The 19,788-nt window shown below is 46.1% G+C and overlaps 1 protein-coding gene across 1 annotated transcript in view; it reads right to left on the bottom strand.

Moving 5' to 3' along the window:
* Positions 1-19,788, bottom strand: part of NBEA (neurobeachin) — a 1,994,973-nt gene that overhangs the window by 213,023 nt on the left and 1,762,162 nt on the right. Inside the window, 2 exon segments of the mRNA XM_030200381.1 lie at positions 2,294-2,413; positions 12,616-12,756. Of these exon segments, the coding sequence (XP_030056241.1) occupies positions 2,294-2,413; positions 12,616-12,756 (261 nt within the window).

The raw sequence follows: 19,788 nt of genomic DNA, 5'->3' as shown, positions 1-19,788 counted from the left end.
ATTCATTGGTAGACTGGACATCCCCAAGGCACAGCGTCAATCTGGATGTCATTTGCGTATGTGAAAACAATGAGGCCAAGTGATTCAATATAGGTAGAAAGGGAGAGAGAAAAACATTAAAGAGAAAAGGGGCCAACATGGAGCCCTGAGGGACCCCACAATTGACAGAGTATGTAGTGGATCTCGTGTTGTCCCAGTAGACTAACAAGTGCTATTTGTCAATAAGAGCATAGTCAAGCAAGAGCTAGGCCCTGAATACTAAACAATCAAAAAGAGGGGAAAGATCTACCAGGTCAAACACTGCCATCAAGTCTAAGGATACCAAGTCAGAAGTCTTATTGTGATCTACATGTTAACTGGCATTTTAGAATACTCTTTGAACATTATTTGGGTGCGATCTACTTACTTTCCTTAATGATGAAGATAAATTGTCTGTATTAAAAGCACACTTTAAAAAGGATATACTATTTTGTGGCCAGATTTTACAATTTTTTGTGGATGTATCTAGGTAGACTCGATTAGCCAGGAAGGCATTTCTAGCCTTGAAGGCTACTTGGGATGGAAAGATGCATTTTGCTTAGATTCACCGGTAAATGTGTTGTTACATTTCATGGCACACAATATTTTTGTGGACCCTTCCTATCTAGAGAAAATTGTTTTAGATTATACTAGATCTGGCAATACTTAGGGGTGTTAATTTGGGGATGATCAGTTGGATAGGGGTTAGGTATTTTGATGCAGATTTGGTGAGGAATTAGGTATGTTGTACCAGGGGCGTATCTGGACTCCGGCGGTAGGGGGGGCCAGAGCCAGAGGGAGGGGGCACATTTTAGCGCCCCCCCCCCCCGCCGCCCCCCCCCGCCGCCGAGCCCCCACCGCCACCAATGACTTAGTCTCTCCACCCCCCTCCCGCCGCCAACCCTCCCCCGCTGCCGTTCTTACTTTTGCTGGCGGGGGACCCCAACCCCCGCCAGCCGAGGTCTGCTTCCACCTGCCGCTGCCTTCAAACCTTCTTCTTCAGCCGGCGGGGGACCCCAAACCCCCGCCAGCCGCCCCGCGCTGTTTAAAATTCATCTTCGGCCTCCGTGGCCGTGCTGCTGGGATAGGCGGCGCTGTTGAAATCCACTTCGGAGTCTGACGTCGCAGCACGTACAACGTACAACGACGTCAGACTCCGAAGTGGATTTCAACAGCGCCGCCTATCCCAGCAGCACGGCCACGGAGGCCGAAGATGAATTTTAAACAGCGCGGGGCGGCTGGCGGGGGTTTGGGGTCCCCCGCCGGCTGAAGAAGAAGTTTTGAAGGCAGCGGCAGGTGGAAGCAGACCTCGGCTGGCGGGGGTTGGGGTCCCCCGCCAGCAAAAGTAAGAACGGGCACGGGGGAGGGTTGATGGCGGTAGGGGGGGCCAGGGCAAAATCTGCGGGGGCCCAGGCCCCTGAGGCCCCACGCAGATACGCCCCTGTGTTGTACACTTAGGTGTTTTTTTTCCCCCTTCTAGAATCTTGGTGCTTCCCTTTGATGTGAGCTTGTGAGATCTGGATCATTTCTTCTGGGATAGGGAGTTTTCCTCTGTTTCTCTTTTCTCTCTTATATAATAGATACTGTTTAATTTTGTGCATGTGTTCCTTTGTTGATTCTCTGGAAAGTTCTTAATTAAAGAAGAAGAAGCTGGACTGCTATAGACTCCAGCACAGGAACAATACAGTAGCAGAATAGAAAACATAGACAGATCCTCATCAAACAGAGAATAAGTGACCACTGACTAGAAACAGAAAGAGGCAAACGAAAAGGGAACTGAAAACCTCAAGAGCCCAGACTTTGTATGCAATGAAATGCTGGAGAAATAGAAACAGAAATAAAATTCCTATTGTTCAGTTCAAAATACAAAGATATTAGAGGTATACATTTCCCAAAAGAGAATGAGCAGGAAAAACTCTGTAAAATCATGGTGGAAAGAGGAGAAGTAGCAGCTATACCAGCATAATATAATGTTGTATCCTGCCACCAGGTAAGAAATGTGACCTGATCAAGGACAATGCAGACCAGGACTAGAAGCTGGGAATCATTCTTGTTGTTGACCTCTCTGTACATAACTTTATTGGCATGACAATTTTACGTGTGTTGCTGAAGTAGTACATTTACTGATAGACAGTGGAAAAAAAATACAGAAAAGAGCTCATTTACAAAGCGATAGTAACAATAGTAAAATAAACATTATCTAAATCGATATTAAAATATAAATGATACATTTTCAAACAAACCTGCTGTTTTACATAAGGATGAAACTACTTACTTTCACATCTGAGGTGTCTCTTTGGCTATTTCTCCAAGATCTTGCCACTGCAGAGAAGGTTCTATCTGGATGATCAAATTTCCCACCATTTGCATTAAGCAAGAATGTTGTAAAAGGTTCCTATAGCCAAACAAAAACAAATTATAATATGTGATTTTCTTAAAATCTGGCTCTTACAAGAAGGGTCTGCAACAGTGAGAACAGTGTGCAAGTTGCATCATTCGGTATAATAACATAAAACAAAAAAATTGAATTCTAAGAATTAATTTCAAAATATATATATTTTTTACATATTTCTAAGAATGAAGAATGTTCAAAATATAAGCATAGTTCTCCATCAAATCTATAGCAGATTATGATTTCCAAAGTCACCATCAAGTAATTTCACAAAATGGACAGAGTTAAAACATAAAAGACCTGATAACACATTTTTAATGAAATATGAATGCAATTGCTCCCTTGCCAAGTAATGTTTCTTTCGATACCACATAGCTTGCAGATGGACATACATATGGGCAGCATCTGGGCAAAATACACAACAATACATGTAACACAGAATACTGTAAGTTAGATGTGTATTACTGGAACTTACATGCAAGCATTTACACCAGTTCTATGGTGGGTGTAAGTGCTCATGCTAAGGGCTCCTTTTACAAAGCTGCGGCACCCGTACCGCCGTTTTGCTACATGCTGATCCGGCACAGCACGGGACTGGCACTAGTGCTTGCCCCCAATGTCAAACATTTCTGACGCTTCAGGTTTTTTTTGTGCACCAGGGGCTTACCCGGCTGCCAGGGTAGCATGGGATCCCTTACTACATCCTAACTAGGTGGTGGTAAGGGCTTCCTCAGAAAATGGCTGTGCGGCAAGTGTTTCACTTACTGCATGGCCATTTCCAACCCCTATCTAGAATGTCCTTTTTCTGGGCAGTGGTAAATGGGGGGGGGCTCGGTGCACGACAAACCTGCATGCCAGTACAGGGCCGCCGAGAGGGGGGGCAGGGGGTAAAATTCCCTGGGCCTCCAAGGGGAGCCCGGCGCCAGGGTCTCTCTCTTGCTACTGCCGGGACCTGAGTGATCGCATCCCGACAGGTGCAGGAGAGAGAAAACTCTGGCGCCATGGCCAGGCACCCCTTGGAGGCTGGGGAGGACCTGGAGGAGCAATTCCAGTGCTGCTCTTCTGTCCAGCTGAGTGTCTGCTTTTCCTCTCCGGGAGCATGCTCGGTTTTGAAACTGAGCATGCCCTGAGAGAAAAAGCAGCCACAGGGGCAGGCAATTGGCAGAAGAGCAGCACTGGAAGATGTCTTCTGCTGGCGGGGTCTCAGGATCCCCACCAGTCAATAAGGTATTTTGCGATAGTGATCTGGGGGAGGCGACGGCCGCCTTACACCGGGCCTTGCCCTGCCCCTTTTACCACCGCTTGGTAAAAGGGGTCCTATGTGGATTACGTATGTACATACCTTGTTATGCTAGTATTCTATAAAGGGAAAGGGAAATGGGACTTGGTATACCGCCTTTCTGAGGTTTTTGCAACTACATTCAAAGCGGTATACATATATTCAGGTACTTATTTTGTACCAGGAACAATGGAGGGTTAAACGACTTGCCCAGAGTCACAAGGAGCTGCAGTGGGAATCGAACTCAGTTCCCCAGGATCAAATTCCACTGCACTAACCACTAGGCTACTCCTCCACAGGAAAGTAGGCATCTATTTTTCTTTATAAAGTATGAGCCAATCAGGTGCTCTCTTATCAAATTGCCCTCCATGTGCATTTAAACAAACCTGTACCATGTATCAGCCCAAAGAAGCCAAGGTTTCTGTGAGCAGAAGCCAAATGCATTAACACACGAGTAGTGTATGCACCAAATGAACTACACCAGCTGTATAAGATGAATTATTGAAAGCAAAATGAGCAACAATATAGTACAGTACAGTACATGGGGAAAATGGAGCAATGAGTGAGTTGATCAAACCTGCAAATGACATAAAATTATTCAAAGTCAATAGAACAGCAGAGGATTGTGAGGAATTACAGAAAAACTTCATGGACTAGGTAACTAGTCATCAAAATGGCAGATTAAATTTAATGTGCAGAAGTGTAAAGTGGTGCATATAATTCATCAGAACAAAAGAAAAGCCATAATGGATCAGACCAAGGTCAATCAATCCCAGTATTCAGCCTCTGACAGTGAACAATCTGGGTCACAAGAACCTGGAAGATCCCTAAAAAATAATCTTATAGCTCATTTCAAGAATGAGCAACGGCTCTCACAAGTCCACCTAAATAAAAATGCTGGATGGACTTTCCTCCAGGAATATATCCTAACCTCCTTTGAATCTACTATGTTACACCTCTTGTTTTTGTGTTTGAAATGCTACACAACCGTTCCTTATTAAACTATACCACCCATGTGATGATTTCATAAATGTCTACTGAATGTCTTCTCGCTCATTTGTTTTCCAAGCTGAAGAGTCTTAATCTGTTTAGTGGCCCCCCCCCCCCCAAAATAAGGGAGTGTTCTATCCCCTTTATCATTTTTCTTGCTTTTCTCTAAATCTTTTCTAGATGTGCTATATACTTTTTTTTGAGATGGGACATCCAGAACAGCATACAATAATCACGGCGAGGTCAGAGTATGGACCTATACAGAGGCCTAATGTCAGGCTTGGGCAGGAGCGTGGTGGAGAGGCTAGGCCCAGGGTGCGATGGGCCAGATGTGCAGGAACAGGAGGCAGAGACAACTCCAGGCTAGGGTGGAATGGCAGGCAGATTGGGAACAGGAACCAGTACAACAAGAAATGACAAGCACATATAATAGCAGGAACTAGGAAGAGAAGGCCAAATGGACAGGAGGTATGGAAGCAGGTATTAAGCAGGCAGCAACAGTGAGAAATCAGAGCTGGATAAAAACCAGGGATGAATTCTTAGACCAGGAAGGGTATTGCTTGACTGACTTCCTTAAATATGGTGGGCACATATCTTTGCTGGTTCAAAGGTCTTCTTCTGGGACAGGGACCTACTTCTACTACCTCTACTCAAAAATCCTAAGAAATGGATCAAGGCTGTGTAGAATCTGTGGCTCCCCTGCAGATCAGCAATCTCCAGATGTCCTAAGTTTGAACTCTGGCACTCCTGACACCTAATAATTCCCACCATTCAATTCATTTTTTTGGCAGTCATAGTGCAATGAGCTGGAAATGTTACCATATGGGGGTTAATTCTATAAAGTGGGCCCTAACACTTCCATGCTGATTACATGCATAAATGATTAGACTAATGTCATATATGCATGTGTCCAGGGAGATAATATTCATTGGGTTTATTACCCCCAATCATTTTGAATACTTAGGAAGGAAGGGACTGCATGAAGAGAGACCACCTCCTCTGAAAAGGACATGTAAGGGTCTCTGTATGACAGGACCTGCAGTTCAGAAATCCTCCTGGCCAAGGAGATGGTTACCAAAAATATCAACTTCAGCAAGAGATCCTTTAAGGAAACTCCTTTGAGTGGTTCAAATGGTGCGCTGGCAAGAACATTGAGAACCAAATTATGATCCCACTGAAGAATAACACATCACGGGGGGGGGGGGGGGGCTTAAGCTGTTTTTCTTCACACAAGATGTATGCAATATCTACCTGGTCTACAAGGGAGCTCCTGAGGACATTGCCCTGAAAACAGGAAAGTGCAGTAGCCATGCGGTAATTCCATTTTTGCATGCATTGGGCGCGTATAGACACTTTCATGGCTTAGTAAAAGGGACCCTAAGTAGGTTAGAATCTAACATATGAAATAATAAAAATACATCAATTAAATAATACAAAATACTGAAACATAAATAAAGCGAATGCTACATACCTGTAGAAGGTATTCTCCAAGGACAGCAGGCTGATTGTTCTCACTGATGGGTGACGTCCACTGCAGCCCCTCCAATCGGAACACTTTTCTAGCAAAGTCCTTTGCTAGTCCTCGCGCGCCCATGCGCACCGCGCATACGCGGCCGTCTTCCCGCCCGAACCGGCTCGTGTTCGTCAGTCCCATATGTAGCAAACAAAGCAAGGGAAGACACAACTCCAAAGGGGAGGCGGGCGGGTTTGTGAGAACAATCAGCCTGCTGTCCTCGGAGAATACCTTCTACAGGTATGTAACATTCGCTTTCTCCGAGGACAAGCAGGCTACTTGTTCTCACTGATGGGGTATCCCCAGCCCCCAGGCTCACTCAGAACAACAAAGATGGTCAATTGGGCCTCGCAACGGCGAGGACATAACTGAGATTGACCTAACAATTTTTCCAACTAAGTGAGAGTGTAGCCTGGAACAGAATAAAACATGGGCCTAGGGGGGTGGAGTTGGATCCTAAACCCCGAACAGATTCTGAAGCACTGACTGCCCGAACAGACTGTCGCGTTGGGTATCCTGCTGCAGGCAGTAATAATGAGATGTGAATGTGTGGACAGATGACCACGTCGCAGCTTTGCAAATCTCTTCAATAGTGGCTGACTTCAAGTGGGCTACCGACGCTGTCATGGCTCTAACATTATGAGCCGTGACATGACCCTCAAGAGCCAGCCCAGCCTGGGCGTAAGTGAAGGAAATGCAATCTGCTAGCCAATTGGATATGGTGCGTTTCCCTACAGCCACTCCCCTCCTGTTGGGATCAAAAGAAACAAACAATTGGGCGGACTGTCTGTTGGGCTGTGTCCGCTCCAGATAGAAGGCCAATCAATGCTCTCTTGCAGTCCAATGTGTGCAGCTGACGTTCAGCAGGGCAGGAATGAGGACGGGGAAAGAATGTTGGCAAGACAATTGACTGGTTCAGATGGAACTCCGACACAACCTTTGGCAAGAACTTAGGGTGAGTGCGGAGGACTACTCTGTTATGATGAAATTTGGTGTAAGGGGCCTGGGCTACCAGGGCCTGAAGCTCACTGACTCTACGAGCTGAAATAACTGCCACCAAGAAAATGACCTTTCAGGTCAAGTACTTCAGATGGCAGGAGTTCAGTGGCTCAAAAGGAGGTTTCATCAGCTGGGTGAGAACGACATTGAGATCCCATGACACTGTAGGAGGCTTGACAGGGGGCTTTGACAAAAGCAAACCTCTCATGAAGCGAACAACTAAAGGCTGTCCTGAGATCGGCTTACCTTCCACACGGTAATGGTATGCACTGATTGCACTAAGGTGAACCCTTACAGAGTTGGTCTTGAAACCAGACTCAGACAAGTGCAGAAGGTATTCAAGCAGGGTCTGTGTAGGACAAGAGTGAAGATCTAGGGCCTTGCTGTCACACCAGATGGCAAACCTCCTCCATAGAAAGAAGTAACTCTTCTTAGTGGAATCTTTCCTGGACGCAAGCAAGATGCGGGAGACACCCTCTGACAGACCCAAAGAGGCAAAGTCTACGCTCTCAACATCCAGGTCGTGAGAGCCAGAGACTGGAGGTTGGGATGCAGAAGCGCCCCTTCGTCCTGTGTGATGAGGGTCGGAAAACACTCCAATCTCCATGGTTCTTCGGAGGACAACTCCAGATCTGACGCGGCCAAAAAGGAGCAATCAGAATCATGGTGCCTCGGTCTTGCTTGAGTTTCAACAAAGTCTTCCCCACCAGAGGTATGGGAGGATAAGCATACAGCAGACCCTCCCCCCAGTCCAGGAAGAAGGCATCCGATGCCAGTCTGCCGTGGGCCTGAAGCCTGGAACAGAACTGAGGGACTTTGTGGTTGGCTCGAGATGCGAAAAGATCTACCAAGGGGGTGCCCCACACCTGGAAGATCTGGCGCACTACTCGGGAATTGAGCGACCACTCGTGAGGTTGCATAATCCTGCTCAGTCTGTCGGCCAGACTGTTGTTTACGCCTGCCAGATATGTGGCTTGGAGCACCATGCCGTGACGGCGAGCCCAGAGCCACATGCTGATGGCTTCCTGACACAGGGGGCGAGATCCGGTGCCCCCCTGCTTGTTGATGCAATACATGGCAACCTGGTTGTCTGTCTGAATTTGGATAATTTGGTGGGACAGCCGATCTCTGAAAGCCTTCAGAGCATTCCAGACCGCTCGTAACTCCAGGAGACTGATCTGCAGATCGCGTTCCTGGAGGGACCAGCTTCCCTGGGTGTGAAGCCCATCGACATGAGCTCCCCACCCCAGGAGAGACGCATCCGTAGTCAGCACTTTTTGTGGCTGAGGAATTTGGAAAGGACGTCCCAGAGTCAAATTGGACCAAATCGTCCACCAATACAGGGACTTGAGAAAACTCGTGGACAGGTGGATCACGTCTTCTAGATCCCCAGCAGCCTGAAACCACTGGGAAGCTAGGGTCCATTGAGCAGATCTCATGTGAAGGTGGGCCATGGGAGTCACATGAACTGTGGAGGCCATGTGGCCCAGCAAACTTAACATCTGCCGAGCTGTGATCTGATGGGACGCTCGCACACGCGAGACGAGGGACAACAAGTTGTTGGCCCTCGACTCTGGGAGATAGGCACGAGCCGTCCGAGAATCCAGCAGAGCTCCTATGAATTCGAGCCTCTGTACTGGGAGAAGATGGGACTTTGGATAATTTATCACAAACCCCAGTAGCTCCAGGAGGCGAATAGTCATCTGCATGGACTGTAGAGCTCCTGCCTCGGATGTGTTCTTCACCAGCCAATCGTCGAGATATGGGAACACGTGTACCCCCAGCCTGCGAAGTGCCACTGCTACTACAGCCAAGCACTTCGTGAACACTCTGGGCGCAGAGGCGAGCCCAAAGGGTAGCACACAGTACTGGAAGTGACGTGTGCCCAGTTGAAATCGCAGATACTGTCTGTGAGCTGGCAGTATCGGGATGTGCGTGTAGGCGTCCTTCAAGTCCAGAGAGCATAGCCAATCGTTTTCCTGAATCATGGGGAGAAGGGTGCCCAGGGAAAGCATCCTGAACTTTTCCTTGACCAGATATTTGTTCAGGTCCTTTAGGTCTAGGATGGGACGCATCCCCCCTGTTTTCTTTTCCACAAGGAAGTACCTGGAATAGAATCCCAGCCCTTCTTGCCCGGATGGCACGGGCTCGACCGCATTGCCGCTGAGAAGGGCGGAGAGTTCCTCTGCAAGTACCTGCTTGTGCTGGAAGCTGTAAGACTGAGCTCCCGGTGGACAATTTGGAGGTTTTGAGGCCAAATTGAGGGTGTATCCTTGCCGGACTATTTGAAGAACCCACTGATCGGAGGTTATGAGAGGCCACCTTTGGTGAAAAACTTTCAACCTCCCTCCGACCGGCAGATCGCCCGGCACTGACACTTGGATGTCGGCTATGCTCTGCTGGAGCCAGTCAAAAGCTCGTCCCTTGCTTTTGCTGGGGAGCCGAGGGGCCTTGCTGAGGCGCACGCTGCTGACGAGAGCGAGCGCGCTGGGGCTTAGCCTGGGCTGCAGACTGTCGAGAAAGAGGATTGTACCTACGCTTACCAGAAGAGTAGGGAACAGTCTTCCTTCCCCCATAAAAACGTCTACCTGTGGAGGTAGAAGCTGAAGGCTGCCGGCGGGAGAACTTGTCGAAAGCGGTATCCCGCTGGTGGAGCTGCTCTACCACCTGTTCGACCTTCTCTCCAAAAATATTGTCCGCACGGCAAGGCGAGTCCGCAATCCACTGCTGGATCCTATTCTCCAGGTCGGAGGCACGCAGCCATGAGAGTCTGCGCATCACCACACCTTGAGCAGCAGCCCTGGACGCAACATCAAAGGTGTCATACACCCCTCTGGTCAGGAATTTTCTGCAAGCCTTCAGCTGCCTGACCACCTCCTGAAATGGCTTGGCTTGCTCAGGAGGGAGCTTGTCCACCAAGCCCGCCAACTGCCGCACATTGTTCCGCATGTGTATGCTCGTGTAGAGCTGGTAAGACTGAATTTTGGCCACGAGCATAGAGGAATGGTAGGCCTTCCTCCCAAAGGAGTCTAAGGTTCTAGAGTCTTTGCCCGGGGGCGCCGAAGCATGCTCTCTAGAACTCTTAGCCTTCTTTAGGGCCAAATCCACAACTCCAGAGTCATGAGGCAACTGAGTGCGCATCAGCTCTGGGTCCCCATGGATCCGGTACTTGGACTCGATCTTCTTGGGAATGTGGGGATTACTTAAAGGCTTAGTCCAGTTCGCCAGCAATGTCTTTTTTAGGGCATGATGCATGGGTACTGTGGACGCTTCCTTAGGTGAAGGATAGTCCAGGAGCTCAAACATTTCAGCCCTGGGCTCGTCCTCCACAACCACCGGGAAGGGGATGGCCGTAGACATCTCCCAGACAAAGGTCGCAAAAGACAGACTCTCGGGAGGAGAAAGCTGCCTTTCAGGGGAGGGAGTGGGATCAGAAGGAAGGCCATCAGACTCCTCGTCAGAGAAATATCTGATGTCCTCCTCCTCCTCCCACGAGGCCTCACCATCGGTATCAGACACAAGTTCACGAACCTGTGTCTGAAGCCGTGCCCGGCTCGACTCCATGGAACCACGGCCACGGTGGGAGCGTCGAGAGGTAGACTCCCTCACCCGCACCGGCGAAGCTCCGTCCGCCGACGTCATCGGGGAGCCTTCCTGGGAGGCGACCGCAGTCGGTACCGCAAGCGGCACCGATGTCGGAGACCTCACCCCGGGCAAGGGGCCAGCCGGCGCCTCACTTGACGGTACCGGTGGCGCAAGCACCCCCGGTACCGGAGGGGAAGGGCGCAACAGCTCTCCCAGGATCTCTGGGAGAACGGCCCGGAGACTCTCGTGCAGGGCGGCTGTGGAGAAAGACATGGAAGCCGATGCAGGAGTCGAAGTCAGAGTCTGTTCCGGGCGTGGAGGCTGTTCCGAGCTGTCCAAGGTGGAGCGCATCGACACCTCCAGAACAGAGGGTGAGCGGTCCTCCCGGTGCCGATGCCTGCTGGGTGCCGACTCCCTCGGCGACCCAGAGCCCTCGGTACCGACGCGGGAAGGAGACCGGTGTCGATGCTTCTTTGACTTTTTCAAACGAAGCATGTCACCGGAGCTTCCCGGTACCGACGAGGAGGACGTAGAATCCAGCCGTCGCTTCCTCGGGGCCGAGGCCGAAGAAGGTCGGTCTCGGGGGGGGCTGTACCGCAGGAGCCCTCAGGGTAGGGGGAGACCCACCCGAAGGCTCACCGCCACCAGCGGGGGAATGGACAGCCCTCACCTGCACTCCAGATGAAGCACCACCGTCCGACGACATCAGCACTAGTGGAGGTCCCGGTACCACCGACGCCGACGCAGCCTTCCGATGTCTCGGCCCCGACGATGCAGAGGGTCGATGCCTCGATGCAATCGATACAGTCGCGGCTGAGGGCGGAGGTCTTGACGCTGTTGACGTTGACGCACTCGATACTCCCGGTGCCGATGCCGACGAAGAGCCCGAGAACAAAACGTTCCACTGGGCCAATCTCGCTACCTGAGTCCTTTTCTGTAAAAGGGCGCAAAGACTACAAGCCTGTGGGCGGTGCCCAGCCCCCAGACACTGAAGACACGACGCGTGCCTATCAGTGAGCGAGATTACCCGGGCGCACTGGGTGCACTTCTTGAAGCTGCTGGGAGACTTCGATGACATGGGCGGAAAAATCACGCCGGCGAAATCAAAACTCGTAATTGCGGTAAGGCACCAAAAAGAGGGGGAAAAAAAAACTCGACCCGAGGCCTCAAAGGGGCCTACCCCGAAAACGAAAGAAAACTTATCGGGGCCAAAACTAGAAATAAGGGGAAGGGAAAAAGACCGAAAGGTCCTTCTCCGAAATCCCTTTTTTTTTTTTAAAGCGGAAAAGTCAAAAGACGCGCGAGGGTCAACTTAAGGGGCGCGAACGGCGCAAACACGACCGTATCGAGCGTGGACAAAAGAAGACTGACGAATACGAGCCGGTTCGGGTGGGAAGACGGCCGCGCATGCGCGGTGCGCATGGGCGCGCGAGGACTAGCAAAGGCCTTTGCTAGTGAAGTTTCCGATTGGAGGGGCTGCCGTGGACGTCACCCATCAGTGAGAACAAGCAGCCTGCTTGTCCTCGGAGAAAAATACAAATCCACAACGAAACAATAAAACTACTTTCAAACCTGTAACCTTAATAACAAAAATCAATTCATCATGCTGAGATGGTAAAGTTCATTTGAGCCAAAGGCACGTTAGAAGAAATGTGCCTCTACCTTCATCCTATAGCTCAAGATGTTCCTTTCTAAATTAATAGCACTGGGCCAGCTATCGAGAAAGATCAATAACAAGTTTTGGCATGATGATAAATCTGTATTGATGGACTAACCAACAGACTCATAAGAACTAACCTTAAGCAAAAATTGGAATGAAGAGACTATATAAAAACTTACAATTCGAATAAGCCAAGATAATGTACAAGTAGATGTAGAATAATGTGTATTGTAGTGGTACGGTGGAGTCTGATCATCTTCCCAAGTTTCATAGCGCTCTGCATAAAAGACCGCTCTCTTTGGATTTAAAGCACCAATAGGCTATGAATAGATAAAAAGATTAATACAATATTAGAGAACAGTGAGTTTTCAGTAATACAAGCAAAAATAAAGTGAAGCATTTAACTCAAATCCATAGTAGGTTAAAATACAAGCTGTACATATATGAAATAAAATTAACAATTTGTAAAATTTAGATTACACAAATAGATTTTGATTGCAAAGGATAGATTAGCTAATCATTTATGAACCCATATTTTCATATATTTATATACTGGAACAAGAGCTAAATTGAAATCACTATTTTCTCAACCACAGATTTCGCTTTTAATCTAGAACGGCATTATACCAATAGCAAATGCAATCAGAATATTCAATATCATCTTTATACCTATGCATTCCAACTCAATCTCTCTGCATCCAAACTTCCTCCTGAAATCTAGTGTCAGATTTCAATTTATCTGACACAGTTGCCTGAATGTCCCATGACCACAACAGGGGCGTAGCCAGACAACAGATTTTGGGTGGGCACCAAGTGTTCTCCCCCCCCCCCCCCCAAAAAAAAAAACAAAACAAATCTCAGCTGGTGGGAAAATGCTTTTTTCCACCTTGGCAGCAGGAATGCACTGAAAACTGAGCATGTGCAGGTGCCGGTGTCGTGGAGAGTAGCATTTTTGTTACCATCAGGGGGAAATCTTCAGCTGGTGGAGCTTGGGATTCCCACCAGTTACCACTAAACATGTGCTACTGTTGGGTGGGCCTGAGCCATAAATGGGTAGGCCCTGGCCCACCCAAGCCCACCTGTGGCTACGCCACTGGACCACAATAATTTCATGTCAGCAATTCTATAAAGCAGGTGCTAACAGTAATGCGCCTATAGTGCACTTAAATTTTAAAATAATGGGTAGACATGAATTGCTTGTTTGTTCTTTCCAAAAACACAAGGACTAGGGGGCATGCAATTAAGCTATTACATATTAATTTTAAAGCAAATCAAAGAAAATATTTATTCTTTCAACATGTAATTAAACTCTGGAATTCATTGCCAGTCTATGGTAAAAGCAGTTAGCTAAGCAGGGTTTTTAAAAAGTTTGGATAATTTCCTAAAAGAAAAGTCCATGAGCCATTATTAAGATGGACTTGGGAAAATCCACTACTTATTTGTAGGATAAACAGCATAAAATCTATTTTTCTGTTTTCGGATCTTGCCAGGTACTTGTGACCTGGATTGGCCACTGTTGGAAAGGATATTATATTTCTATTCTGCCATGGCAATAGCCAGGGCAGAGCAATGTAAGCCACATTGAGCCTGCAAATAGGTGGGAAAATGTGGGATACAAATGCAATAAATAAATAAATATTGGGCTTGATGAACCTTTGGTCTGTTCCAGTATGGAAAATATGTTAAAAATCAGTTTTGAAAATAGTGATTTGGATGTTTATGTGAAAAGAATGTCCATCTGCCGCTTTATGCCATTTCCTGGATGTTTTTCTGTTTTGAAAATGAGCCCCTTAATGTTTAATTATACTGGATATACCACACTGCCTTGACCTAATTTGAATTGTGTGGTACCCCTAGTCCTTGTGTTTTGGAAAGAACAAACAAGCGATTCCTGTCTACTCATTATTCTAAAACTTAAGTGCACAATAGGCACATTACTGTTAGCACCTGCTTTACAGGATTTGGGCGTTCCTAAGACTTGGACGTTTTACAGCCATAATGGAACAAAACAAACCATCTAGGACTAAAACAAAGACTTTTTTTTTTTTTTTTTAGCTAGACCTGTTTTTATAACGAATAAGGCACAAAAGGTGCCCTAAATGACCTGATGACCACTGCATGGAATCAGGGATGACCCCCCCAATACCCCCCAGTGGTCACTGACCCCTTCCACCTCCAAAAAATGTGAATAAAAATATGACTTCCCAGCTTTAATGACAGCCTCAGATGTTAGAGGCAGGTCTATTAGAGCAGCATAGAGGTCCCTGGAGTAATGTAGTGGTCAGTGCAGTGCACCATGGCTTGGGGGACTCAGGTCCCTATCTCCTCTACCTGTCACATTTGTGGTGGAAACTGGGAGCCCTCTAAAACTAACCAGAAACCCGCTGTACCCACATATAGGTGTCCCCTGCACCCATAAGGGCTACTGTAGCGGTATATAGGTGGGGGTAGTGGGTTTTGGGGGAGCAACGGTGAGATGTGTATCTGGGAGCGTGTATTTTAAGTCCACTGCAGTGACCCCTAGGGTGCCCCATTTATCTCCTGGGATGTCTGGGGGATCAGTCTACTAAAAATGTTGGCTCCTCCTACATCCTAATAGCTTGATTTTGTACATTTTGCACTTGGACTTTTTTTTTAATGGACCAAATAATAAAATGCCCAAATCACAAAACCTTGTTGAAAACAGTATTCCGGAAAAAAAAGATAGACGTTTTTCTTTATGAAAATGACCTTTTCTGTTCAAATTCTGGACATTTTTTTAAAATGTCCAAAGTTGGACTTAGACATCATATCGAAAATGTCCCTCCACGTGTCTTTAAATAAAAAGCAGACAGATTTTCAAGACTGCAGATTACCACTGTTAACTGCTGAGCAAGATGTATATAGAAACAACAAACATAGTTTGAAATGTCTATATGCAAATGCCAGAAGCCTAAGAAATAAGATGGGAGAGTTAGAATATATTGCACTAAATGAAAAAAATAAATATAATAGGCATCTCTAAGACCTGGTGGAAGGAGGATAACCAGTGGGACATTGTCATACTAGGGCACAAATTATATTGTAGTGATAGGGTGGATTGAATTGGTGGAGGGGTAGCATTGTATGTTAAGGAGGGACATGAATCAAATAGATTAAAAATTCTGCAGGACATAAAACACATCTTGGAATCCCTATGGATTGAAATTCCATGTGTAAAGTGGAAAAGGATAGTGATAGGAGTGTACTACTGTCCACCAGGCCAGGATGAACAGACAGATGTAGAAATGTTATCAGAAATTAGGGAGGCTAACAAACTGGGGAACACAATAGTAATGGGTGATTTCAGTTACCATGATATTGACTAGGTAAATGAAACATCAGTGCATGCTAGGAAGAGGTAAAATTCCTTGACAAAATCAAGGACTGCTTTATGGGGCAGCTGGTACAGGAGCCAACAAGAGGAGGAAAAATGCTAGACTTAGTCCTTAGTGGCGCGCATGATCTGGTGCAGGATGTAATGGTGCTGGGGCTGCTTGATAGCAGTGATCATAATATGATGAGATGTGATATCAGCTCTGGAGTAAGTACACACAGGCAGATCAATATCATATCCAAACCACTTTATTGAAGATACCGTATGTAAGACAAATGCCCGACACGGGCCGTGTTTCGCCCAACAATAGGGCTGCGTCAGGGGCTATAATAAACAACAAACATATCAAATTATAAAAAATAGAGAATCATAAACAATATGTATTTCTATAAAAATATGCATAAAAACATCAATACGAATAGTAGTGTACATGTAATAGGCATATAAGTATGCAATTTATATGCATTATATATGTTTTTAATTTGTTGTTTTTAGTTTATAATGTTGAGGTTTCTGACATATTTATATATTTTATATATATTTATATCAGAAACTTAAATTCTATCCTATTGCTCCAAATATATTTATATGCCTATTCATGTGTTAATATATTTTTAAAATTTTTTTTAAATTATATTTTGCATTGCATGTTTTTCTATATATGTTTATCTTAATGTGTTTTTAAATATTCATATTAATTTTGAATTTAAAGTCACCCTAATTAGTGTTCTCTCCTTATTCTGCTGTAAAATTCATGTGTTGTACTTCTCTACTTTTGTAATTCATGTAAGCCACATTGTGCCTGCATTTGTGGGAAAATGAGGGGTATAACTGAACCATAAATAATAAATCATAAATATGTTTATAATTCATGTCTATGTTTTACATGTACACTACTATTCGTATTGATGTTTTTATGGATATTTTCAATTTTTATTTTTGTTGCATTTGTACCCCACACTTTCCCACTCATGGCAGGCTCAATGCAGCTTACATGGGGCAATGGAGGATTAAGTGACTTGCCCAGAGTCACAAGGAGCTGCCTGTGCCTGAAGTGGGAATCAAACTCAGTTCCTCAGTTCCCCAGGACCAAAGTCCACCACCCTAACCACTAGGCCACTCCTCCACTATAGAGATACATATTGTTTATGATTCTCTATGTTTTATAATTTGATATGTTTGTTGTTTATTATAGCCCCTGACACAGCCTTATTGTTGGGCGAAACACGGCCTGTGTCGGGCATTTGTCTTACATAGGGTATCTTCAATAAAGTGGTTTGGATATTATATTGATCTGCTACTTTGTTTTCCACATTGGATTTTGCAGATCGCTTGCCTTGTAAGTACACACAGGAAATCCAATACATTAACATTTAACTTTCAAATAGGAGACTATCCAGCTTATAATCGAAAGTGATCGCCGGCCATCTTCCGACACAAATCGGGAGATGGCTGGCGATTTTTTAAAAGCGGCAAAATCGGTATAATCAAAAGCGGCATTTTTGACTGCATTGCCGCTTTCCCGTCACTTCGCCGGCGAAAGTTCAAGGGGGCGTGTCGGTAGATTAGCGAAGGCGGGACATGGGCAGGCATGGGCGTGGCTACCAGATGGCCGGCTTTCGCCGATAATGGAAAAAAAAAGCGGCGTTAAGCAGTATTTCGCCGGCTTTACTTGGTCCTTTTATTTTCACGACCAAGCCTCAAAAAGGTGCCCCAACTGACCAGATGACCACTGGAGGGAATGGGGGATGACCTCCCCATACTCCCTCAGTGGTCACCAATCCCCTTCCAAACTAAAAAAATAAAACTAAAAACCTTTTTTGCCAGCCTTAAATGCCGTACCCACCTCCATGACAGCAGAATGTGTTGTATCCTCCGACAGCCTTTCCCTGGTTGCGATGTGGCTCTCGGGTGAGTGTGACACCTTTTCTGTTAGGTGCCCTGCAGAGTCACATTAGCAATGCATTGTGGTGGGTGTAGGGTACTGGGCTCTACTCCCATGGTGCTTTCCCCCCCCCCCTGCTAACTGGGTCAGAGTGTGCCCTGTTTTGTTTCCTGTTGTACTCCATGCGGTAGTGGCCATTTTCGTAAGCCACTTTTAGATCCCTTTCCTGTGTTACGCACGCTAGAGAACGTAGTTCTTACCTTGCATGGTGCTGAAAGAGGGCATTGTACACCATTGTGCCAGCTCTGACCTACTGCTAATCTTAGTACCAGGGGACTCTTTGCCAGTGGGGCACAACCTCTGATCTGCAGTTAACTGTGAGTAAACGTGCTTATTTCAAGAAAGGACTTTTTCAGAGAGATTAGTCTTCAGGTGTGAACTGGTATGCCAAAGTTATATAGCAGCAATAAGTCCTAGAGGCTGTATGCAGATCCCTGGAACAATTTTAGTCGGTGCAGTACATTTGTGGGTAGTGGGTTCGGGGGCTCAGCTCCCAAAGTAAGGGAGCTATGCACGTGGGAGCTTTTCTGAAGTCCAGCGCAGTGACCCCTAGGGTGGCTAGTTGGTGTCCTGGCATGTCAGGGGGGCCAGTGCACTAAAACTGCTGGGTCCTCCCACGGCCAAATGCCTTGAATTTGGCCGGTGTTTGAGATGGCCGACATAACTTTCCATTATCGCTGAAAAACAAACCCGGCGAACTCCACGGCATTTGGCCGGGCTAAACCATATTATCAAAAAAAAGAGATGGCCGGCCATCTTTTTCGATAATACGGTTCCGACCAGCTGTAGCGCTGCCGTCAACATAGATCGCCGGTGATCTATTTGGCCGGCGATGTTCGATTATGCCCCTCCATGATAAAATGAGAAGAATGGTAAAAAAAAATAAAAACTTAGTGGAGCAGCTGCGTAGGTCAAAAATTTACATCAGGCTTGGATGCTGTTCAAAAATACCATCTTGGAAGACCAGACCAGTTATATTCCATGTATTAAAAAAGGAGGAAGGAAGGCGAAACGACAGCCGGCATGGTTAAAAAGTGAGGTGAAGGAAACTATTAGAGCTAAAAGAAAATCCTTCAGAAAATGGAAGAATGATCCGACTGAAAATAGAATGGCAAGTAAAATGCAAAGTGCTGATAAGGAAGGCAAGACAGACTTTGAAAAAAATGCAATTGAGGCAAAAACATAAAAAAAAAAACTTTTGAGATTAAATGAATTCTTTGCTTCGGTCTTCAATGAGAAAGATTTGCGAGAGATACTGGTGCCAGAAATGAATCAAATTTCTGTAAATCTGGAGGATGTAATGGGGCAATAAGACTTTTTAAAAAGGTTCCAGAGGTGATCCGGGAAATTATAGACGGTGAGCCTGACATTGGTAGAGACTATTATAAAGAACAAAATTACAGATCATATTCACAAGCACAGATTAATGAGACAAAGCCAACATGGATTTAGTGAAGGGAAATTTTGCCTCATTAATCTACATTTCTTTGAAGTGGTCACCAAACATATGGATAAAGGTGAGCCAGTGGATATATTTGTATCTGGATTTTCAAAAGATACTTGACAAAATACCTCACGAAAGACTCCAGAGGAAATTGGAGAGTCATGGGATAGGAGGTAGTGTTCTATTGTGGATTAAAAACTGGTTAAAAGATGGAAAACAGAGAGTAAGGTTAAATGATCAGTATTCTCAATGGAGAACGGTAGACAGTGGGATTCTGCAGTGGTCTCTGCTGGGGCCGCTGCTTCTTAACATATTTATAAATGATATAGAGATGGGAGTAACTAGTGATGTAATTAAATTTGGTGATGACACAAAGTTATTCAAAGTTGTTAAATCACAAGAGCATTGTGAAAAATTACAAGAGGACCTTACGAGACTGGGCATCCAAATGGCAGATGTTGTTTAATGTGAGCAAGTGCAAAGTGATGCATGTGGGAAAGAGGAACCCGAACTACAGCTAAGTGATGCAAATTTCCACATTAGGAGTCACCGACCAGGAAAGGCATCTAGGTGTCATCATTGATGATACATTGAAACCCTCTGCTCAG

This window comes from Microcaecilia unicolor, chromosome 4 (genome assembly GCF_901765095.1).
Source record: "Microcaecilia unicolor chromosome 4, aMicUni1.1, whole genome shotgun sequence".
In the NCBI taxonomy this organism is placed as follows: Eukaryota; Metazoa; Chordata; class Amphibia; order Gymnophiona; family Siphonopidae; genus Microcaecilia; species Microcaecilia unicolor.
This window is presented reverse-complemented; position numbering and strand designations above follow the sequence as displayed.